Source organism: Anser anser (genome assembly GCF_964211835.1).
Source record: "Anser anser genome assembly, chromosome: 3".
Classification (NCBI taxonomy): domain Eukaryota; kingdom Metazoa; phylum Chordata; class Aves; order Anseriformes; family Anatidae; genus Anser; species Anser anser.
This window is the reverse complement of record NC_139722.1, coordinates 5,836,151-5,860,884: the sequence shown is the minus strand read 5'-3', so window position 1 is coordinate 5,860,884 and position 24,734 is coordinate 5,836,151. Positions and strand designations below refer to the sequence as shown.

The 24,734-nt window shown below is 39.4% G+C and overlaps 2 protein-coding genes across 7 annotated transcripts in view; one reads left to right on the top strand and one right to left on the bottom strand.

Annotated features, from left to right (window-relative positions):
• RUNX2 (RUNX family transcription factor 2) overlaps nucleotides 1-24,734 on the bottom strand; it is a 155,212-nt gene that overhangs the window by 106,715 nt on the left and 23,763 nt on the right. The gene's annotated exons all lie outside the window — the stretch shown is intronic.
• The window catches only part of SUPT3H (SPT3 homolog, SAGA and STAGA complex component), a 280,990-nt gene continuing 260,572 nt past the window's right edge, over nucleotides 4,317-24,734 (top strand). Inside the window, exons 1-2 of one of the 6 annotated variants that reach the window (XM_083829800.1) lie at nucleotides 4,317-5,778; nucleotides 16,641-16,744. In XM_083829800.1, coding sequence (XP_083685926.1) covers nucleotides 16,641-16,744 — 104 coding nt within the window. In that variant the 5' untranslated portion in view covers nucleotides 4,317-5,778. Of the gene's footprint in view, nucleotides 5,791-6,094; nucleotides 6,488-6,519; nucleotides 10,588-16,640; nucleotides 16,745-24,734 lie in introns of those variants that run through there. The other 5 variants (XM_083829802.1, XM_083829797.1, XM_083829798.1 and 2 more) reach the window with 5 other exon arrangements.

The window sequence follows — 24,734 nt, the reverse complement described above, 5'->3', positions numbered from 1 at the left end:
AAATGACAACTGGAGGAGAGCTGTGTTCCACGTTCATACACCTAAATTTAGTTGTCTACAATGTAAAAGTTTACATTCAAGCTCCCATTATACTCAACAGAGATCCAAAGGTCAAATCACTTGCCTAAATTTAAGTATCCAGTGCCATTAGAGGTGCTTCGGGTTGCCTAAAAAATGGGGCTGGCACATGAGTCAGGACCTGTGGGAGGCCATTTGCTCTTTGGAAAGGCAGGTGGAGGCCAGACAGCATCGCCCAGAGCACCTGGCATAGAGAAATGCAGTCAGTGGCTTCTGGAGAGCAATTCTGAGGACCAAACATAGGTGTCTACTTTAGGATGAACTGAGCTGGTCTCTTGCTTGCACTGACATTGACTGGGTTTCCATTGGCTATCACAGGAGCCTAAAACAGCCCACATGCAGACAGCTAATTTCTGGGGACTACAGCTGAAACTGAAACCTACACCTGATATCACAGTTGCCAGAATACGTACTGGTGTTGGAGTAATCACTGTGCTTTTGGTTCACCAGAGTTAAGCTACTTCGCTTGTCTTTTTGTGCAGTAAGGTGGTTCCAGTTAAATGTTGGCAGGCAGGACTAATAAGCAGGGGTAATTACATGGGTGATGAATCTCTCGTCATGTTGCTTTGCTTCACTGAGTTCCCTGAGATCCAGAGGGACAATGTTTAGCTAAGGCTGCTACCTGCTCTCTAGCTAGGGGAATCTCTGGCTACTAGTCACGGCTTCTCCCCTTGCTTGAGAAAATTGGAGCTTTGCCTTAATTTCTTTGACTTAATTTCTGCTTAGGACAGAACCGGCTCTGGGCTGCAGCTCTGTAATCACAGAGGTCACCCTTGAGTACTTCTGGCTGCAGAGGTGCAATGCAGGACGTGCCGAAATGCTGTGGCCGTTGTAAGAAGTAGGTAGGAACAAGAAGCGTGTGCAGGCTTCAAAGTCTGTTAGTAAATCATGGAAAGTTGGGCCTTGCACTCGGGTTTTGCATCAGAGCTAACGAGGTAAGTTATGAACGATCCAGAACCAAGAGATTCTTTGCTGGTACAAATCATGATTTTGGTTTGCTCTGCTGGTTATCTTGGCTGGGATCAAACCCCAAGCGTTACTTCAGATAATGCATAAAATTATTAGCATAAGTTTCCTTGATTGTGTGTGGAAACTCCTAACCTCTTGTGGAAGCCATGGTTTTGAACAGTGTACAATAAACCAGAGTTATTTAAAAGACTCTCTCAGTTCGGGCGGTTGATTGGGCTGGCTGAAGGAGTCGGTAGCAGGGAACAGGACCCCCCAGCAGCTTTTCTTCAAGTGAATTCACACAGATCAGTCAGGAACAAAACTCCGCTTTTATCCTATTTTCTATTTCTTTAGCACGCTGCTTGCATGAGGATGTGCTCATGGTGTTGGCTTCTGAGAGGAGTGCGAACATGTGTGCGAAACGACCATTACAGATTGAAGCTCTTCATCAAAACTGGATTACACTTCACAAACTTCTATCTTCAAGCTCATGATGCTACCTAATTCTGTTTCTCCAGATCTTTAATTTCCAAGCACTGGAGTTGCCTCAAATCCATTCTGGCACAGAATACATCATTATTTTCATATTGTGCTCATCTACTCTCCTGCTTTTATCCATATAAGCCAGGAGTGAATAAGAGTTGGCAACTTCATACTCGACTATTATATTGCAGAGTACACTTTAATCAGCACCCTAATAAATAGCACGCCCAATTAATTGGGACAATTGCCAGCAAACCAATTCAATCCCGACACTTCAGTAGTTGTAAATGATGGATAAATAGCATGCTTGCTGTTGTCTGCAAGCATATTTGTTGTAATTAACAGGTATGATGTGGTGTTTGCTGGCATATGTTTCCTCCGTAGTGCTCTGCTCATTTTTTGAGCACGTTCCCTGTTCCAGTGCAGTTACAAAAAATAAAGGACAGATTTCCCTTTCAGTGTTTCCTTAAATTAACTCGGTGCTCTTCTATTAAACAAACAATATAGTATAATATAATGGAAGGGGCTTTCTATGTATTGCATTCCTATATAGTTTTGACAATAAATGTGATAATTTGATTAGCACGTTTCTGTTTTAACGTGCATAACAAATAAGACTTTGCCATACCATGGAATAATTTAAAATAAAGGGAATGATTTTTTGCTGCAGCTTTTTTTTTTTTTTTTTTTTTTTAACCAGGAGTTGCATGATGGTTCACTTTATATTGGTGTTTCTTTTCTCTTTTCGGCAGACCTGCAGAAGTACAACTTATTATCTAGAACTGGTATGTGCTATGATTTACTGTATGCACGTGACACTTTCTCTCATTTGGACACCGTTTGCCAGGGAATTACATAAAATTGTACACAGTAAACCTTTCTAATCCCTTCATTCCTCAAAGATTGCTTTTATGGAGACTGAAAAAATATTGAAAGTAAATGAATATGAAAGGGGAAATGGTACTGCGGAAATCTCAACTAGGGATCTTAAAAACCAGGATGGCTATGGATCAACTGAGGGTAGAAACATTTGTGTAATTAAAGGAGAACATCATTTGTGGGTTATCGGAAAAGAATAGTCCATGTTGGCATTTACTTTGACTTGTTGGCAGGAGGAAAAGAAACCACCCTGTACCGCTGCGTACGGTTCCTTATTAGTTGTGGCTTCTGCAGAGGCTCCATCTCTTCTTTGGAGCATGGAGGATTTCTTTCATTACATAATCTGGATACACTCTTTTTTTAAATAGATTAATTTTTTTTTCTCTTGTGTGTGCAAATTCTCTTTGCACCAATGCTTCTATACTGAAGTTATTATGCCAAAGGAATGCAAGCGTCTAGAGTAACAATGGTTCATTTTCCTTTAATGACTTTGTCGACAGGATGGAGACATTTTTGTGGTGTGATGAATTCACTCGGTCTCCCGTTGTGTTTTCTCCACATGCTTTGGAAACTCTTTCTCTCTCTTTCTCCGAGAATTGTGGCCATCCACTCCAGCAAGAGCTTCATTACTTTATATTCATTGTATTTAAATGACACCCCAGTGGTACTGACCTCCTGGGATGATTGATGTAAATTATATGCTATGTAGGGGAAAATAAAATCTTTTTCTGACTTTTTATGTTCTGCAGAGAAATAAAAGTGAAAACAAATGACAGAGAAAATCGGGCCTATTCAAAGAGAAACTTTGTAAGCATTATGGTTTGAGCAGACTCCAGTTTGTAAAAGTGCTGAGACAGTTTATAATGACCTTATGATCTGAAAGGTGACCTGAAAAGGAAAAATAATTCTGTTTGTGCCCTTTTTTGGTTCTATGTAATGCATAACAAAAGCTTGATCAGGTTTTTCTCTCATCTCTATGAAGTTTCATAAGAATTCTGACTCGATTATGGAGCAGCTACAGCACTTTACCAACTACACAAGCACACAGTACTATAAGGGACATAGTGTTCCTCAGTCCTCTTTCCTACTGTCTTCTGCTAATTTTTTTGGTATTGATTTAAGATTTCATAACCAGTAAGTACCTGCCTTGCTCATTTGCTCTGCCAGAAGTTATCACCTATAGACACGGCAACACAGGGAATGTTCTTTCATCAGCCCAGCCCATTGCTGGGCTATAATTTAAACCACTTCATAGCCAGTAACCTCTCACTGTGAGCAAAAGCGTTTTGCACAGCAACAAAATTTGTCAGTAAAAGTTCTTTCAGTGCTTTTTCAGGCACCTCACCAAGTTTCATTTCTTCTATTCAAGCTCCTGGAAATTATGTAGTTCACATTGGACATACTAAACCATATTATCACAGTAACTACCTTATTAAAATTACCACAAGGAATTGGCATAGTAACTTCTCTAACTTCTGTGTTTTCACATTAGACCGTCTTACCAATTCGGATGTACGTAAAGATATGCATGGTGCATATCATAGAAATACCAGCAATATGCTGCCTTGCCTTCCTCACTTTAATGTAAGGTTTTGGCAAATCACAGAATTTGGCTAAAGACCTGAGCTGTCTCATGAAAGACTGCAGCATCTTTCATAACTTGACAGAATACTTTGATTTTCCTTTTGGCCAGGAAAATGCTTATCAGTAATCCTGTTTTAGCTGGGGTTGTCCAGATGTTTTTAAAATGTGTAATAGGAAGGAACAGTTCAGGTCATCCTCCTTGCAGCAAGAGCTAGAATTTGCTGTAAGTGCAAGAATCAGCAGCGTGAGGCCTCTTGTTCTCTAGGATGTTATCTTAGCTGCTTGGTGTTTTGCCCTGCTGCTGTCAGTGCTTCGGCTGGTATCAGCTTTACTTTTATAATCACAAGCAACAGGACGGAGAGCAGTGAGCAGCAGAATCGCCTCGTCTTCCTAGTGCTGATGTGGGCAGCAGGAACAGAGGAGGCCACCAGGAGAGAGCCCTAGGGACTGAATGGTTCGGGGATTGTTTAGTGTGCGGCAGCAGTGTGAATTCAATATGAACTGACCAGGGCACAGCAGAAGACTTAGATTGTACCTTTGGCTGTTATTATCCTCGCAAACCTTCTGAAAAGCAAGATTTTTGCACACATCATGAATAAGACAGAAAGTACTAACGATTACTCAGCGTGCCTTTGTTGGTCACATTTAGTAAATCCAGGTTATGCGACGGTACAAATTAGCCAGTCTCCTGACAAACCTGGCAGATGAGTGGAATGACCACACTGAATGCACAAAACCCCACAATCATGAGGTGTCAAGGGTGGTTAAAAGCAAAGGTTAAAAGCCTAGGTGTCTCTTAGTCATGCCCTTCACCTTCTGCCTGCTGGATTGAGAGCGTACAGGAGGAGGAAAGGAGCTATTGCTGTGACACACGGAAAACAGGCCCTGCTTGTACGTGGAAGATACCTCAACACATTAAACTACCACAGTATTGTTGTAGTACGTGTTACGTTGTAGTAAGGATCTACAGGTAAAAGCTCATTTGCCCTCAGTTTGCTGTTTTACTCCACGAGGTGAAAACACTGCTATTTCCACACGTCTTTACGGCGCTGCCACAGAGAAGCCAGGAGCGCAGCGCTACCTGACTGAGGCAGCAACCCAAACACCCGTGTAAATACAAGCTCCGGGGGGAACCAGCCTCTTCTCCCCAAAGCCTCCTCGGTCTTTTAAGACCGAGAGCACCCCCAAAACCCTCCCTCAGCCGCCAGGCCGCACCTGCCCGAGGCGGGCGGGCGAGAAAGCGGCTGAGGAGAGCGGCGGCGGCGGGCAGGAAGAGGCGGCGGAGGAGGGAGGGAAGAAACCCAGCGGCTGCCGAGGGAACCGGCCCACAGCCTGCCGAGGGAAGGATCCCATCGGCGGCCAGCTCCTCCCCGGTCCCACCCCTCGCCCTGGGAGGCCGCGGCTGCCACACAGCAGATGGAGGCGGCGGCGGCCGCTGTGTGGCGGAACCGGCCCCTCCCCCGCGGGCGGCGCCATTTTCCCCCCCTGGCAGCCCTGCGCCGGAGAGCGGCTGCTGCTGCTGCTGCTGGGGGGGGGGTGGGGTGGGGGGAAGAGATATTAGCCCCACTTTTCGCCCTTCTCTTTTCTCTCCTTGGTTCATGCAGTGCCTAGAGGGGAAGGGACGAGGTTCAGTTCCTGCCCCTCGCTTTCCTGTTTCGGACAGCAGCACACGGGGGGGGGACTGGGCACCACCAAGCCAGGCTGCTCCTACCTTCCTTCCTTCTTCCCCCCCCCCCCCCGCACACCTCAGCCTCCTCCTCCTCCATCCAACCATCCATCCATCCATCCATCCAACCAACCCCGGGGGTGAGCCTTTGAGTGAGTCACCAGCAAAAGCAAGCAAACGATGCCTTGCTGTTAACCGACTAACTAAGCAGGGTCGCTCCTTGGGGGGGGGGGGGGGGGGGCCTTTAGGAATATTAACCTCGCTGCCGGGCGGGGGGGTGGTGGGGTGATTTTTTTTTTTTTTTTTTTTTGGAGGGGTGGGGGGTACGTTGCCTGTGGGCTGGGAGGTCGCTGCTAACCCCGGGGTTGTGCAGGGATTTTTAACGTTTCCCAGGTCTTGCTGGGCGAGGTGCGAGCAGCACAGGGTGCCCCGTGCGACCACCGCCGGGCTGGGTGGCGAGCAGCCCGGGCACGAGGGGTTTTTCCTCCGCAGAAAGCCTCCTGCGCTGCTGCCAGAGCCGAGATGCTCGGAAGGGGTCCTGCCTTCAGCCAGGGCTGTGGTGAGGGCTGGTACCCGGCTGCCAGCTCCCTCCCAGCTCCGCAGCCCCTCGGTGCTTCACAAAAAAGTGCCAGACCCTGGGACTGCCGCAGCTGGGAGGCTGCAGCCAGCAGCCCTCGCTCTGCTCTTGCATCGCTTGTGGCCTGCGTGGTCGTTGCACCCTGCCTTGTCGCTTTGGTTGGCCTCTAGCTAAGTTGGAAGATGGTTCTGGATATTTTTTTTATTGTAAATTTAACATTATGTAACCCAGGTTGGACTCTGGCCTGCCATACATATGCTGCCTACTGTGGGGTAGAAATTATTTCTTGTCTCTCTGATGCTGTGAAATGTCAGGCGTTTGTAATGTTTCTCTGGAAGGAGTGGGTTTTGTTTATTTTGCATAAACAGGCATGGTGGTTTGTTGATAGAAATCTTGTAATATTCCTTATGGAATTTATTAGCCTGTGCAGAAGTTACTGTTAAATGCTAAAACCTAGAGATAACTGCTGCTATGAAAGAATACTTCTCTGTGTAGACTTTAAGTGGTTTTATTATTTGCTAACTATATTTTCATGTCCTATGTACAGATCAACTGCTTATAAGTTCCTAGAAATTATACAAATGAATTCTTTGCAGTCTATGAATGCAAAGCAATACGCATGCAAAATATTTATTACCGTGTATGCGAAGGGGAGGCAAGAACCTGACATTGCGGATTACCGAGTTTGCTGTGTGGCGTTAGTGTTAATGGCTTATTGTGAGACATCAGATTTCCTCAGAGTGAACCTGTTTCCAGGTTTTCAGTTCTGTTGATGATATGCGTAAACTTTCTTTTGAAGTCTTTGATCTAACTCCCACGTCATTCTCTTTCTTGGTGCAGGCCTCTCTTTCCTTTTGACTTAAGGCACTGCACCCAGCGCGGTGCTGGCTTACTTGGCAGGGTGCAGTGCACCCTCCCTTTCATCCCTTTTACATATTTTTCTTTTTGTTGGCCAGATCCAAAGGACATGGAAGGTGGTGTCATTCTTTCTGTTAGCTTTGATGGACCTTGCACTGGCTCATACTTGCATGTTGCTAATATGCAAATCAGATTTTATTTTGGTGACTTTTTGTCCTTTGTATTGTTGCTGCATAGATATGAATGCTGATATTGCAAGCAGCATTTCCAGTTTGTATGGCTTTCTGAAAGCCCTGTCTCTGAGTCTTGTGAATGTACAAAGTTGTTATGTTTCATTTACGTACAGGAAGCTGTGTTGATTCTGGAGAAAAGGTTGACATCTAACCAGAATATGCTAAAAAGCCAGGAGCAGGAAATCTCAGAGACATGACTTCGGAGCAGTAAATGAGAAATCCCTCTATGCTTTAGTGGCTCTTTACTCACAGGTTTTGAATATATGGATTTGGAAACATGGCCTAAGGTTTAACAGGATTCAGTGGCCTTTAGATTATTTTCTAAGCCTCTGAGTGTCATAACCAACTGAATTATTCTCAGGGACTTAATGGTGAATAACATAGAATGGAGCTGTCTGAAATTTGATTAGTCAATTAAAAACTTGTCAGCATAAGCAAGCTATTATTTAGTAAGCTACAAATGCTTGAAGAATTACTTACTATATAATAGTCTAAGGTGACACTGAATGCTGTTGGTGTTATTGCCCTTCTGCTGTGATGCCCTCAAGCCGTGAGACCAGCTAGACAGTGTATTTCTAGGTCATTATTGCAAGGGTGTTTTAAGGCATGGGGCCAAACCTATGCACCATGATTATGCCATAGAAACTAATTGAGTTGACGCTCTTGTTGCAGTTGTGAAATACCCAAAAGTGTAGATATATCAAGTACGTAAAGAAAAGGAAGCTGGTTAGGCCTCATGTTCTCATGGAACCAGGCAGCAGTGACTCAGTTATGAGCTTACTGGGGGCTGAGCAGAAAGCTGCGTGTCAAAGGTACTGAAAACATTATTGATTAGGTCTGTAATGTGTGTCTGGGATGCTTGGCATTCACAGTGCTACATGTAATCATTATTAACTTGAACTACCCTTAGTAAGTGTTCATCTGCAAGCTAATGCAGTATAAAGTTCTATTTATAAATAAGCTTTGGCTTTTCACTACCCATATATTTTGCATACGTTTGAAGTACTGTATTTGATTACAATCAGGTATTCACAGAGTCAACTGTAAAGTTTCTAGCTCACACAGTTTGCTGTACTGCCATAGGAGAAGTAACAGTAATGGCAAAAAGAGGCTAAGAGCTTGCCTGGAAGGGGGAATCTGAAGCACCTAGGTGTTGGCCTGAATCTGGCTAACATCTCCCATGTAAATCATATTAGATATCTCACTTGATATTTAAGAGCTTTTAAAAATGATACGCTTAATAATGAGGAGAAGTGTGTGTTTTCAAGAAAGAAATATGTTTCAGCAGAAATCTATCAGAAATCATCTGTGATTGTGAAATTTCTGGAAGGGGATGTTACTGACTTACCACTAGACCTAGTGTTTGCAACTGTTAGACCTACTTCTTAGGAACTAAGTTTAATATAAACTAAAACCATGAATATTACTAACTGTTAATGACTGTCATTTACATTGAAGCTGTGGCTGTTATCATTTTCGTTTTCTTTGTGCTGGGTGTTGTGCAAATAAATAACAGCAGAGGTAAGCGTTTTCTGCTTTAGAGAATTTAAATTAATGATGGCAAGCAGTGATCTCAGAAAGGAGACGAACAGGTCAACAATAAAACCAGAAAAAAATCTTATAATCTCAGCTATGTACTTGACTTCTGTTGCTTCATTAGGAATTTTTGATATGCTTGAGGGCAGTAATGGGGCAAAGTATGAGAAAGTTCATATGCCAGAGTATTTGGCTAAGGTCAGGGTCAACTATATCACAAAATGATTCTAATTATACTCCAAATAGAGAATTAAAGATAGTTGAGGGTGATGTTAAAGAGGAGGATCAGTGTGACGGGTTGGGAAGAAAATGCCATCTTGAAAGGAGTTGAGCAGTTGGAGGTACAGGAATGAAAGATTTGGAAAGAGAAATTCTACAGAGGAAAGTATAATTTAAAGCTGTTGCTAGAAGGCAGTAAAGTTGATATTGCTTTACAGAGAATCCACCTGCATTCATGAAACCTTAAAATTGAAATTACTGTAGATGGAAGTGAGGGCAGATGGGAGCCGTGATGACTGATGGACTTGCTTGTTGGCCAAAGAGCAGTAAAGCATACTGGTAGAACTGGGTTGAGGTCTGCGTGTTCATAGATGGATGTTTTGCTCTTCAGCAAAAGCAAACTGTTGAGTAAATTACAGGTTGGGGTCAGTTCTTTGTGTGCTGGAGTTGTGTATGTCAGTTCCAAAGATTCAAAGCCAGTTCTTATCACAGGACTTGCGAGCATGCTTTGGTTGCTTCACACTGAAATTTGGCAGGGGTTGCTGCAGGAAGGTCCCGGTCATTAAATTGCAAGTCTATACAATAAATAATTAGTACAGAAGATTCACAGTACTGCCAGAATAATGCATTTTGGAGAAACGGAAAAAAAACTATCGCTAGTGCAAAGTTATGGTTACAAGAGCTGGATTCTGGAAGCTGTGGAAATCTGGTGTCCACAGGAGGGAAGAAGTCATTGGTGTTTATTTGCAGTGCCACGAACTGCCAGAAGTGGCAGATTTCTGCAAATGTGCTGCGCATTCGGTTCAGGGGGAGGTGAGTTTATAAATTAGATTAACTTTCCCTGACTTCTTGGTTAAAAAAAAAAAAAAAAAAATCACTTCTGGGGAAGGACAGAGCTCTGATTAGACTTCAGTTAGAAGCTCTGAGAGAAGTATTTGTAAACATCTCCAGATGTGGAGACATACCTCTGATGTAAGATTATGCTGTATGTTTCTCAATCTCAAATAAAATAGTTACATCTGGGTATTAGTATTCTTTCAGTAGTCCAGGCCATTCTGTGGTCTGTTTCTGAAGAGGCTTAAATAACTGTCATGTTTAACTCATGGATGGACAAATAATAGCTTAAAATATGAGCACATAGAGTCATTTCTAGTCAAATGCAGTGGTTACAGTGTAACTGAATCAGGTCGTGCTTTAGTCTGTAGTAGGTTAGCGGCTTTCTTTCTCTACAAAGTTAGTGAGAGAGAGTTGTGCTTGTTCATTGCTTTCATCTAAGGGCTTCAGTAAAATTAATACACAAAGATAAATTCTTATCAGGCGTGGAAATGAACATTTCGGATTATTTTCTCTCTAGGCATGTGGAACAGGACAGTCGTAAAGATAAGATCAATATGATACAGCTTAATCTCTGGGGCAAAACCAGTGGGTACATGTATTTGAAGATTTGTTTTACTGTTTGTTTTCAGGCATACGTGCTTCTTGTTTCATTTCTAAATGGGAACGAATGACTGAGTGGCCTTTTAAAGGTAAAGGGGGAGAATGGTAATCAGTTGTGTTCTTTGTAGTCTTGTGGGCTTTCTGAACGTGTTTTGCTCCAAGAAAGAGCGTCAAGGTTAACAATGAGATGCTGATTTGTCTGGGTGACAAAATCTGGGCAGCACCTTGACAGCTATATTTGAGTATATATGAGTATTTCATTCTATTATTCACTTTAAAGTAAAGCTATCATAAGAATCAAGTCTATCAGGTAATAAAAGGAAGCAGCAATAGCAGATGTAACGTGTTATCCTTAGCATGGATAGTGCGTGCATTCCACTTTGTGATACTTTGTTGAGTAATTAAAAAAATGGAAGAAAGCTCATATTGCATCCCTAGCTTTGAACAATATTATTGTGTGCAGACCTGATGCAGATGTATCGCTGCCTGCCCACACACTTCTAGTCCTGCATTTGATCGGGCTGTTCCTGAAACGTTTCTCCCTTTGCTTTATCTGCTTGGCTTTTAAGAGGCTGTTTTTTAGGGAATTTGGAAGCTGTTCGCCCTATTGCTTATTTTTTTATTTGTTACGCAGCAAGTTGTTTGTCACCTGGTGGACCTGGACGAGTTAGGGGCTGATGAAGGAATTTTGTTACACACTTTGAATTGTTGCTGCAAATTCTGGGTCATCCAGGCATTGTAATTATCTGAGACCTTTTGCTGGAGACCGATTCTGGTTCCAGCCTGCTTGAACAACTCAGGGAAACTTAATAGGTTTTTAACTTTGAGTTATTCCATGCTACTGGAGGAGTGGGTGATCAGTGAAACAATATATGTACTCCAGCATTTGACTATGTTTAAATTTTTTCATCATACACTTACAAAGCCAGTCTTGCATGTGTTCAACAGGGTTTACATTTTTTTTTTTTTAAGAAATGCCCTAACAAAAATCTGATTTCCTGTAGTTAATTAAGTTCTTACATCTCCAAACCTAGAAGGCTGTATCTTCTGCTCTCTTGTGTGCTGGTGAGCTCATGTATGCAGTAAAATCCTTGGTGGTAATAGACTAGTTAACCTAATTGCTCTGAAGTAGAGGGTGTGAAAACACAACCGTTCATTTTAATTTTGTGTTAACTCATTGTCGTCTTGGCATTTATTTCCTACCTGTTTTGCTTGGATTTCTATAGATGAAAATGTGTCAGTCTTTAAATTTTTGCATGGTTTTGGGTTATATGCAAAAGGTATTTATGAAAGACAAGAAAAGAAAGCTGGTGCAGTATCCACAATGGACGCATGTTTGAATTAAGTCATCATAAAATGTACAGCAATGTATTTACTGTAAGAATTTGTGCAAGATTACTGTGGGTTTTTTTTAGCGATACTATACACTGTCACAGACGTAAGAAAATTTACAAAATCTCAAAGAATTATATAAGAGTTAGCTATGTGACTTGATTTTGCAAACACTTTGGTGTCACTGAAAACAAATGCAGTCACAGACTTTACTTACACATTACTGAGTTATTATACACTATTTAATTATATATAGATTGAAAGGCCTACCAGAGTTTTGAGTAAAACTCAGGTTCAAATTCCCCTCCTCTGAGAGATAACTGTTGTTTTAAACTGACCCAGTTAAGATGCTGGTTTGTCTTTTGTTCAAAGTGAAAGCTGCAGAGATACAAGTTTGCTCTATTAAGTTTCGAACAATTCTTGATCAGATGTATCGGAGGGCTGGCAGCCCTGAGATCCTCACAGTGGCGGCTGGTGGAGGTATTTGAGAAGTATTTCAGAGTAGAAGATGGAGGTGTGGACAGCATCTTTTTTTCCTTCTCCCCAGGGCTGCTTATGTATGTTTCAGGTGAAATTGAGCAGCTTGGAGATCGGTGCTCTACAGAGCTGGGCTGCGTGTGTAGCCTGTGTATTAAATCCCAGTTTCAGGAGCACTGGAACTTGATCTCTCAACTAGATCTTGAATAAATGTAAGGGCTGTACGTGTGGCCTATTGACTGAACAGCTTTAAATGTGAGTTAGTATTGCTTGGGAACTTTAGTTGGGTATAGATATAAAGGATGACTCTGAAGTGCAAGTTTGCCCATGCTTTTTAACTCGGTGAAAAGGATGGGTCTACATTTGTCAAGAAATTACTTAGAATTGGTTTCCCCCAGCCAAGAATTGTTTTCTTCTGCTGATTTATATGGAACAAGTGCTATTTTCAATTGTGACTGCTTTATGTGAAAGATATCAAGGTTACAGTAGGCGCTTTTAGATGTTTATTTATATTAAAGATTATATATTACACATACTACTGCAAGATTCCGATTATGGGAAAAGAATTTGTAAAAGCTGGACCTGTCTGGATAGGACCTCGTAATTGCTAGTTCCAACTAGCGTTAATCAGAAGTTATCTTCTCTTTGCTAGAGTTCATGATTAAAATACGGCATGTTGAAATAATCTGTGACCTAATCTGAACATCTGAATTCGTTTTGTGGAATATGGCAAACAGCTGCATTTCAGTTTGGGGCTAAAATAAATACAGTATATTGACCCATTGAAGATTACAGTAGGCTTTTCAGTTCCATGTTAGCTGTACTTATTGAAGAAAATTGATTTGAGAGTGCTTCTGCTTTTGAATGATTTTTTTTTTTTAATGTCCGGAAGAAAGGAAATAGAACATACGGATGATGGGACTTTGATGTGTAAAGAAGTTAATTATCTAAACCATCAAACAAAACATGGGCTGTGGAAGTAATTATTGTGAAGGGTCTGACGAAGCTTGACAAGCTGTTGGTTTTATGTCAAGAAAATGCTGTACACCTGCTTGATTTGAAAGTTAAATCATTTGGTTGCAGAAGGAAGACCAGAGCTCACAGGGAAGCAGTAGCTGATAAGCTTTCAACTCCCAAACCTACTGATACTTGTACAGATGTACAGCCCCTCAGGGTTTTGAATGAGACTGTTCTGGTCCACTGGAAGCACCTTAACAAGTATTTACTCGAAAGTAGGACAGTCGTGAATCTCCAGTGTTACACTGAGGTGGCAACTGTGGAATTGTCCCACATTTTGGGGGAGTTTTGTAAGGATGCCTCATTAAATTAGCAGAAGAGACTCCATGGATAAAACAAAATGTCTGTACTGAATGTTCAAAGAAAATAGCCATGTGCTTTAAATGATCTTGATAGTTGAAAAAAAAAATCACTCAAACTTATACAAAGGCTCAAGATTTTTTTTTTTTCATTACTCAGTTTTTAAACTTTAAGGAACATCCAACTGGTATATCTCAGGAATTTCTCTAAAGCCATTTTTGGGAATATTAACTGAGATGTTCACCTGATTGCTTTCTCTGGGGTCTGCGAATATCATAAGACTTGCTGTCCTCTACCATGAGAGCTCATTGGCAAAGACTAAAAGGACCAATTGTAGGAACATGATACATTTGGGATCTTATTGTTTGTGTAATGAAACACCGTTTGCCAAGTGATAAAACCAAATAATCAAAAAATAAACTAATGGTCTGCATTCTGCAGATGATTACAGGCATATAGCCTTGGTTATACACGTAGAAGGCAATGGGTGTACTGATGACTGCAATTAATACAGATGAAATCAAATGAAAAATGGGTGTGTTATGGGAGTTTGGTGGGCAGAATAATTTTGTTGTCTAATGTTTGAGTAAGAGTTTCCATGGTTTTCAATAAAACTTTAAAATAATGCGTAGTCCTGTGGGATTGACTGCATTACTTTTTATTGAGGAAATACTGGTACTGTGGTATTGAATATAAACATATAGCTACTAAAACGAATCACAGTTTTTCTCAATGAAACAACAAACAGTAAAATGCAGATACATTTCCAAATCTTTAGGCTGTATGTGGGTATCAGTGCAGCTTCCTCTTTACTCCCCTGCATGTGTACGCAGAGCTTTCCTACAAATAGTCAGCTTCCTTCATGTTACAGAGGCATTTTTTTCCATTTTTCGTTGCAACTCGCTCATTTGACAGTTGAGTTTCTACGGCTCTTTGGTGACTGCTGCCTGTGGCAGGATCCTGCCAGCACTGAAGCCTGGTGTAGCTGCTCTTGTGATTAAAATCAGACTGCAGTGGGAGTAAGCATGTGATTAAAGTTACACATGTGCATAAGTGCTTGCAGGATGGGGACCTAAATTAGAATCTGCTTGAAGATAAACAGAAGTCTGTTTAAAATCTACTTGAAAGCACTAATAAAAATGTAAACTTATATGTAAATGCATAAACTTCTTATTATATTTGTTGTCCATCCATAAGCTATTATATCCTCAGCCTATCAATGTCCTAGTTTTGTTGTTGCTTTTTGAAAGTCTCTTCAGCTCCCTGTGTAGTGTTACAAGTTTTTGTAAACCAAAGCCTAATATTTGTGATTATTTGCAATGCTTTTAGTGGCATTTAATGTAACCGTTTTAGGTTATATTTTTAGAAAAAGGAATCAATCTCAACTTTAACATTTAAAGTGAGAAAAGGTAAAATCTTATGGCAAAACAAGTTGACATCTGCTTTTCATTATCAGTGCTACTACTAATAGTACAAGGAATGATCAGTACAACTGAGCTGAGTGTGCAGCAAACTAGATAGAAGAGGTGAAAAATAGTGGAAATGTGTTCTGTTTGTCAGAGGAATGGCATAGTGTGTGCAGTTCTGTGTTTAAAAAAAAACCTTGAAGGGGAAAAATGAAACTCCCTATTCTATGGCTATGGAATTTTCCATAAATAAGCTTCGATTTCCCAAACTTGTAGTAATTTAAGATATTTTGTAAAATGAATTTGCTTAAAGGCATTCAACTGGCATTTTATTAAAAAGGAAAATGTACGTGTGTTAGATTTACTTCGTAGAATAAGAGGAGAACTGTCCTTGAGTTGTTTTTTTCTTTGTAAGAAATGTGCCTGGCAAAGCTATAAAATATTTTGCATAAAGATAGTGCCTCTAGTTCTGGAGGTATTGTGAAGATGTGCAGGTAACCACCCTTTCCTTTTACAGGGCATTTTTGTTTTAAAGACTTTATTTTGGTTTTCTCATCCTACTGTTGAGGAGCGGCTGAGGGAACTGGGGTTGTGTAGTCTGGAGAAGAGGAGGCTCAGGGCAGACCTTATTGCTCTCTGCAACTGCCTGAAAGGAAGGTGTGGGGAGCTGGGGGTCGGCCTCTTCTCACAGGTAACTAGTGATAGGACTAGAGGGGATGGCATCAAGTTGAGCCTGGGGAGGTTTAATTTGGACATTAGGAAGAATTTCTCCATGGTCAAGCATCACGGTGGTCAGGCGTTGGGACGGGGTGCCCAGGGAAGCGACAGAGTCCCCGTTCCTGGAGGAATTAAAGAGATGTGTTTGGACAAGGTGTTTAGGGACATGGTTTAGCAGTGCACTTGTGGTGTTAGGTGTGTTTCAGAAAGGAACTTGGGATCCCAGTGCTCATCAAATTTTAACTGGCTTTTTCTAATACTCTGTTTTATTCCTCTTGATCTCAGTGGAAGCACCACAGACTGATTTACTACTGCTTGCGATAGCACAGGAATAGAAGAGAATGTTTTGGGTAGCAAGACACTGGTGGCTATGAATATCGTATATTCCAGAATAACAGTAATTTTAGTCTAATAATTTTCTTTGGTGCTTTTAGGGTACCTCTAAATGGGTTCCTGAGAAAATATGTTTAAAAATAGCACACATTTACAATTTTTCCTGAGGTTACAGTAAGCATCTACTCTCTCTTATAGCGTCTCAGGCATCTTTTTGCATGCAGAGCATTTATGTTCAAGTCCACCCTGAATAGCTTGTCTTCCCTTTGGAATATCTAGTGTGAACATAGACAGCAGCCACTGAGGTGAACTTCTTTTACAGTTGTTACAAGTTTACGTGTTCAGTTACTGAAAAATGGGCTTTTTCAGTTGGCTTTCTTAATAGCTTTCATGTATCGCTGCATGAAAGGCATTATCAAGTTCTATATGAAACACAGAAGTAGGCCTGGAATTTCTAAGGCACATACACTTACGTGAAGGGATATGTAGCTGTTACTGTTCTTCCATATGTTCTCTTTTAAAATATATTTATAAGTTTTGTGTTTCTTTTGTTTACTCAGATGAGCAGCACGGTGGCTAGCCCGATGTCAACGGTCGCCTCTTCAAGCACTGGAAGAGGGACAGGAAAATCGACAAGCTTTACGCCTGAATTGCAAAGTATGATGTAAGTAATAAGTCAAAATACCTGGTAATATCTGCCTTTTGTGTGCTTCTTTTAGCTAGTTCTTACAACATGTGTATAACAGGCAGGGGAGAGCGGGTATTAGTGATGAAACTTCTGGATTTTTCTGGACTTTTTTTCTGAATGGATTTTACTTCTCATTTGGAAAACATTCAAAGATTTAAAAAAAACACCACACAGATAAATAACATAACCCATCTTGTATTGAATGGAGAGAAAAATCTTGCTGATCGAATAAATGTATTTTTAATATTTAGAAGTCATTTATGACTTATGTTTCGCAGTCCTTCACCAAAGAAAACTGTTCCTATTGTCATTTTGCTTATTTAAGTTTTCTTGTGTTAATATCTTTCAGTGCTAACATAGAAAGGTAGACTGCTGAGATCCTAATATTGCACATGAAATTAAGATATGGAACAGTTGCAAATAACTTATCTCTGTAACAACTGTACTTCCTATCAGCCAAAAAACATTTGTTGTTGTACTTAATGAGACTTCCAGGCTGTGATGCTGCATGATTTTGTAGTTCGCTTCTAAACCTTGGATGGTATATGAACAGGTGGGCTTTGTCAGTCTCAAAGGTACTTGCATAATCAGAAGGGTTCCTTCTGGAGAAGTCTTTATCTTGGCTAGTAACCTATTTCACTGGGCTGATTGCAAATCTTCATTTGGTGGAAAGCAACGTACTCATCAAAAATGTGACTTGCCATTTTTTCCCCTTTTTATGTGTATCCAAGACACTGTACTGTTGGGATGGGGGGTGGGAAAAGTAATGAGCTTCCTCCATGTGGATTTGTGCTCCTGATTTATCAGGCACTTTAAAGAGTATTTCAGCTTAAAGCTAAAAGATATCTAAACTCAGATAGAAAACTAGGCTGTAGGGGCTTGTGTCTAAATTGTGCATTTTTCAAAATATATGATTATGAATGTTACTTATTGAGGGGGAGAGGATGCACATTTTGCCAATTGCTGATGTCAGCTGCACATAAAAGGGAGCTTTGCTTTATGAAATCTTGCAAAAGTATCTTAAAGGATTTTTCCCTATGTTCATTTGTCAAAGTTGAAAACGAAATGGAGAAAGCTAGTCCCAGAGTACCAAAACATAAATCCACGTTTTCAAAAGATAGTGGTAATCATTGGCTCTTTTCACTAAAGTTTGAGTTCTGGAAGACTGTTCAGGATGTTGTTTAAGATAGGCCGAGTTAAAGTAGGATGGACTTAAAAGGGAATTAATTTTGGGCTACTGATCTTTACTTTGTCAAGGTCATTGAAAACACACAATATTTGAAAGCTTTTTATACTATGTTGCTTCATATTTTATTTTTTAATTTATTTTTCATAAGCTATATTTCAGTCAAAATAGTTATGATGTCCGTCTTCTGACCTATAGGTGAGTAACTACATTTTAAAGGTAGGGAAGTTTTTCTGTATTCAAACTATGGATGCATCCTAATGGTTTTTATGATACTGTCCTTTTGATTATTTTACTTCAGGTCGGTAATATTGAATGTGTACTCATTTGTACAATATTTAGGTAGTTTTATCTTAAATGCTTCACTCTCAGCCTTCCTGATTCCATGGTGTTAGAGCTGACTATAAGGCTAGGATGAATGTTAAAGCTTTATTTGTATTTTTATATTTACAAATATATAAATATTTTTTTCCTGCCAGTTGTCTTCTTCAACCAGAAAGAAGTTAAAGTATCTCAAGCCTCCATAGGTTATAATTATTTGCCTGGATAAAAAAAACTAAAAACTATATTTGGCTTTTTGATGTAATGGAAACACTTTACATCTTTAGTATTGCTGTATCACTCTAGGTACTCTCCTTGTTTTTACTTCTGCAGTTGTGAAGGAGCCCAGTCAGGAATTAAAAGGTGTTTTAGGTCACTTCAGGCTACATTTGAACTGCATTTTTGTTTGTTTCCATCACCTATGGACATGATGATTTTATATAAGAAAAATGGTAAATCTCTTCCATCTCACGTTCTACAAAGAGTTCCCTGTCCAAAAGCAAAAGATGTAACTCATTTTTACTTAAATCTCCTTAAGAGACTGTTAGACTGTTGTAGGTGGAGCACAGGACACATTAGAATATTTTTTGCTATAACGTAAATGAGATAATGAACTATTTCCTGTGAAAAGCTTCTGAAGGAGATGAGCACTTTGTTACAAATCCAGTGGTTTGCTGTGCTGAGTTCCTTTTCAGATAGAAAATGTAGGTTCTCTCCCTCAAAATAACCCTGTTTAGTTATTGTTCACATCTATAATAGTCATGTACACTGGAAAATGCATGTGTTGTTCTTTGTGGAGAAAATAGCTCTAACTAGGCTTAAAAACAAAAGAAGAGCCAGGAAGTTTGGAGTCAAAGGAGGCTGTGCATCTCTTTGGGTCAGTATCTGAGGAGCCTGCATTTTATTTAATTGTGCACTTCCTGATAAAGTATTTGAAACTACCCTCCCCGCCAGTATACACATGATCCTGTCAGAATGGAGAAGTTATTGTTGGCCATATAAATGGAAGAAATAGACATTTTCCTTTTGCTTCAGAACTGAAGTTATAAGAGAGCTATACAAACAGCTCTTCTGTGCGTTAAACGCTTTTCACAAACAGTTTCATTGAAATAATAACAACTGAAGAAATTCCCTGAATGTAATGAGCGTGTTGAAAATAACATTTTTTTAATTGTTTGCTTGGGGAAGAAAAAAAATTGTGAGTCTTGAAATGATAAAGTACCAGGGATGAACCATGTGGAGAAAAAAATGACAACTGTTTCTTTTGGCCTGCACCGCAAAATGAAGTTACCACTTTAAAAGAACTTTCCAGGCTCTGACAGAAGCTGACATTTTTTATAAACTACATAATTTAGGAAGTTACAGATTCTCCCGTTTAGGCGATTTATAATAAATCCATGCTGTCATCCTAAGATCCTGGGAAATACTAAAGGCTGGAGGATTACAGTGCAGAAAAGGTGACATCTTTCTTAAAGAAAAGAAGGTAGAGGTTTTAGCTGCATGGTTTCATTGTGAGGTTGAGTAGGAGCACCTATTTCAGACAGTTCATACGGAGTAATATGAAGAGTACCTTCAGCTTGTCCTGCCTTTCTCTACAAAAAATGTGAAAAGATGAATTCGTGAGAAATAAGTCGTGTTAGGGACACTGGGTGCGAAGCAAGAATGGCATTTGGTAGTTGCTAATGTTAAAAAAGGGACTGCTGGATCATAGGGACTTAAAAGGCAGAAGAAATGCAGAGAAACTCTATCATTGATGTAGAATATCAAATTCTGTTACAACCCTGCAGTGAGAGCTGGAAGTCTGTGTTTACCAGTGCCTCACAGTCTGAAGGTGGTACCGTTTATGCGTTTGGAACACACAGCACTTAGATATTGAGTAAGGGTTTGATTCCCCAGAATGCTGAAATTTACGTGTAATGCTAAGTTTGTGAGTAATCCCTTTTAAGGTGATGAGGTTATTCCATGCTATGTATATCACTTATGCTGTGCTTTTTTTTTTTTTGAACCAAAGCGCTAGGGAATGAACTGAATCCTTTTGGGAATTGTGTTTTTATGATAGCCTCACAAATATTATTTCTGATGCATTTGAGGAAATGTATAGGGGCCTTGAAATGAAATCACAAAATACTGCGGAAACATTGTCTTAAAATGCATAAATCAGTTTTTCATAATATGCGCATATATATATGCGCACTAATAAAACAGTTCTGTTTTTTCTATTGACGATTAAGACTGCTGAAAGTATTTGCTCGTATTTGAAGATTATTTTTGGTTGGTTTTCAGAGTAAAATCTGTATAATGTCTAGTGCCTGCATAAATAGCATTAAGTGTAGCTGGGGATAGTACTTATATGTTGATTACTTTTAGAGGAATAGAGAGTTAGTGTCAGACTGTCACAGACTGCACAAACACATGTCAATGTACAGGGCACTACCTGGGTTTGTTTGGCTTTTAATTGTTAAGACCTTGCAATTATTTGATATTTTATCTAATAATAATTTAAGGGAACATAATGCCCTGTAGACTCTTCTTTGACTCCCACGTTATTTGTATTTAGATATGTTGTTATGTTACTGTTATTATAGCAGTAAGGTGTTAAAAAAAAAGAAAAAGAAAAAAAAGGTTTCAGCAGGTTTAATGTATTTTTCTGAGGTTTGTTTTACGTGGTTTCATTTGGCTGATATATAACCTGTTTCCAAACTAACTGCTAACCTTAGGTCAGTTGCACTTAAATTATAGTTCTGCCCAGAAGGTTCTCAACCATGATGATTTCACAGTAGCAGCTAAAATTCGTAATTTGGTTGAAATCATCTATGTTGTAATAGAAGCACTGGTTATAGAGGGAATTTCTAGAAACCGTGAAGTTACAAACACTAGTATAGAACAATTTGAAGATGGAGAGTTTTTTCTTCCCCTCAATAACATATCTTGAAATCAGAGCTATTTTAACTGCTTACAAAAATGAAAAATACTTATTATTGTGACCTGAAGTTCATTCAGAAGTTGTTTTAATTGATTCAACCTTTTTTTTTTTTTCCTGAAAACTCTTAAGCAGAGGGAACAGAGGCTATGTTCAAGATCAGTTTATCAACAGAATAATTTCAAAAATCTCATGAGTAAGAATTTTACAATGGCATATGTATATTGAAAACTAATCTGAAAACACATTTCAGTTCACTATACCCTACAGCTTCATCCCATAGGTGACCCCAATGTTCAGCCACATATGCTTCAGAGATTGTGTCAGCTGAAAAGCTGCAGAATTGGGCTCAAAGTCGATGATAAATCTCAGAATTACATAAAGTACTGGTTAGTTATACTTCACTATCGAGGAGTGTGTTTGTGTCAGCTGCATTCGTAGTGCCAGAACGTGCAGTGTCATTGGTAATGGTAGGCTGTATTACCCTGTTAATGCAAGCTGGTTGAAAATAATGTCCTTTTTGTGAATTCCGTGTTATTTTATTTTCAGACTCAGAGTTGTCCCTCCCCCTATCTATTTTATATGCGTTCTGCAACCACATATTTTGTCTGAAAAACAACTTTTTTTTTGTCAACCGTAACATGATTCTATGTTTTCTTTATAACAGATTTTTTTTAAAAATGAAATGTTGAAAATGTGGTCCTTCAAAACAAAAATAAAAAAAAAATACTTTCCATAACAGAAAAGGCCCTACGTTCACTACTCTGTTTAGTCAAAACTGCCTATTTTTATGGATACCACTACAAATGGATTTATTTTTCAGGACTAGCTCTTGGGTAAACATACCTCGTGGTGCATTTAAACAAGGAATTCTGTCACTGAGACCTCTCTGTTGACTTGTTCATTGGCTGGCTGTGTGGCTGCAGATTGTCTTGCTTGAGAAGATACAGATACACGTTTTTTTGTAAAGTTTAACTCTTCTCTATGTTTATGTTAGAAATTGGCTTTAATGCAGGGCAAAATGCAAATATGTGAGAACAGATTTATTTTGGTTGTTCTTTTGGCTTCAGTATATAGTGTGAAGACCATCGTGCTATAGAAATATTTAGGATGATGCTAGTTAGATACACAGAAGACCATGGATAGGCAATACATTTGAATTAAGAACAACTTTAATTCCATTTTTAATAGTTTATTTTTCTGATGCTTATAACTGTAACTCTGGTGATGAAAAAAAATCATTATTTTATGCTTAAAAAGTAAATTTAAACAATTTTTTGCATATTTGGGTCAGCTCAGAGTTACCAGAGCAAGGAAAAACAGTTAGCTGCCTAAGTGCTTTTTATAAACGTGTGCTGAAATAGCTGAAAAATAAAAGTAAAAACTTTTAACTCTTTAGATCTGTGGCACTGCTTTGGAAAGGTTGCATTGTTATAACTAACAAAAACTCAAAACTCAGTGTAGTGACACTATGCTACACCACGCCACAGGCAGTAGCTGGATGCCCCGTGTTGACATAGGAGGTCAAAAACATGATCCGTGAACTAATCTTTTGTTCCACTGATGTATTTAGATAACTCCTGCTGACTTTAGTTGGATTAGAATTTGTTCAGCACTGAATGCCCTGGAAGATCTTACTGGCGTGTCCCAGTATTGGGTCTTAAATTAATTTTCAAATAGAAAAATGCAAATGTTGTTAATAATGAGTGCTTTTGTATGCTAAAATAGCATTTCCATGTCAGTTGGAAGGTTCAAGGAACTTGTTTCTCAGTGCTGAAGAAATAAATACTGTATATAACATGAAAGGACTATGACGCATACAGGTGTGTTTTGCCACATAGGTTTTTGTTTGTATGTTTATCCAGCTCCAAGTATCAGAATAATTGTAATTAAATACTTCATTAAGATTACATGCTAATTACAAAAAAAATAAATATGCATTTTATGCTGTTTGCAAGACATAACTCCCTGTTGAATATTCTCCCTAAAGTGTTTTGTTTTATGAATTAATAAGAAAACATTTAAAATGTTCCCTATCTGATTTCTAGCTTCTGCTGCTACTTGTTTTTTGATAAACATCTAATTTATTATCCTGGTCTTCAAAACTTTGTTTCTTATAGTTCTCTTTGTCATAATGGGCTTCGTTGCTGGTAAGTCTAGTTTTCAGTTGTTAAACCATAGCCTTGGTTACTTTGTGTTGTTTCTTTTTTCTGTGTGTGTGTGTGTGTGTTTTTGTTTTGTTTTGTTTTATACCTAAATGTATAAGCAGGCTGACCCTTATGAGTCAGCTCTAAGCATAAACACCAGAGCTGCCATTCCCTTCATGCCAGGTTCCTCAGGAGGTTTTCCCTTATGCCAGCTTCAGTTCTTCCCCAGGAGAAAGAAAGTTTTTAGAGTGTTGCCTTTCATATATCTTAGGTTTCTTGGAATGCAGAGCGCATGCAGGCCCTGATTCTATTTGAAACAAGTAAATGATTATAGTGACTAGGAAGTTATGCTGACTAGACAGTCTAGATGATTGGTTTTAATAAAATGGTGCACAATCCATGCAACATGCAACGCCCAATAAGCATGTGCTTGAGTTGAATATTAATAATAATTTGTTTTATCTTACTGTAATGAGATACGATAGTATTCAAAGAACCCTTTCATGACTATAACCTTGTGACTTCAGTCGTTCGTGTGCCTATCCCTCTTCGCTTTGAAGTTGATCAGTGAAATCATCTGACTTTGGATAGTTCATTTGGAATGATAGTGGAAGAAAACAGCTGTAATGACCTGGCTTAGGGAGCATTCTGGTTAACCAAACTGTAATTTGGGATTGTAAAGAATTTCTCTATTCTGTCCTGTACTTGTTTACCATATCTGAACCCTGGATTTTGCTGAGATTGCATTGTTCAAAAATAACCAGTTTAGCCTACTGAGCTGAAATCCCTCTCTGCAGACTTTTTTTGACCCTTTGCTAAAGAGGTGATGGCAACAGATGTGATTGGAAATTATTTACCCGATAGTGTTTTTGTGTCTACCTCATCAAATACATCAGGCAAGAGTGGTACAAGATAGAAGACTAGGAGCAGAACTAAGTTTTTCTTTCACGGGTAGGGCAGAGTAGAGGAAGGACATTCCTTAGAGAAATTACTGCAGAGCTTCGTGTTGCTGAGGTGATCAGATATTTTTAAGCTTTAAAAAGCAGAGTCTCTTCTGTATACGGTCAATAGCACAACAGGATTTTGTTGAGGAGGCCTGGTAGGGTTCAAACAACTGACACTAAAAGACTTAAGAGCTGAAAATGGAAAATGGTACCACATTTCTGTACCACGTTTTTAAGTATAGTTATTTTAGACAACACTTTAGTAATACTGAAGTTACATTTTACCATTTAGTAGTAGCAGAATTCACTTTAATGATATCTGTCAAACATTGTGCCTGAAATGCACTCACTCTCTCTTGTCTCTCTTTTTTCTGTTGAGTATCTTGTCTTTGCTTGTGCAGGGGGTAAAAGGAGCTGGGAGATCTTTCTTAACATACAGTGCCTGAGC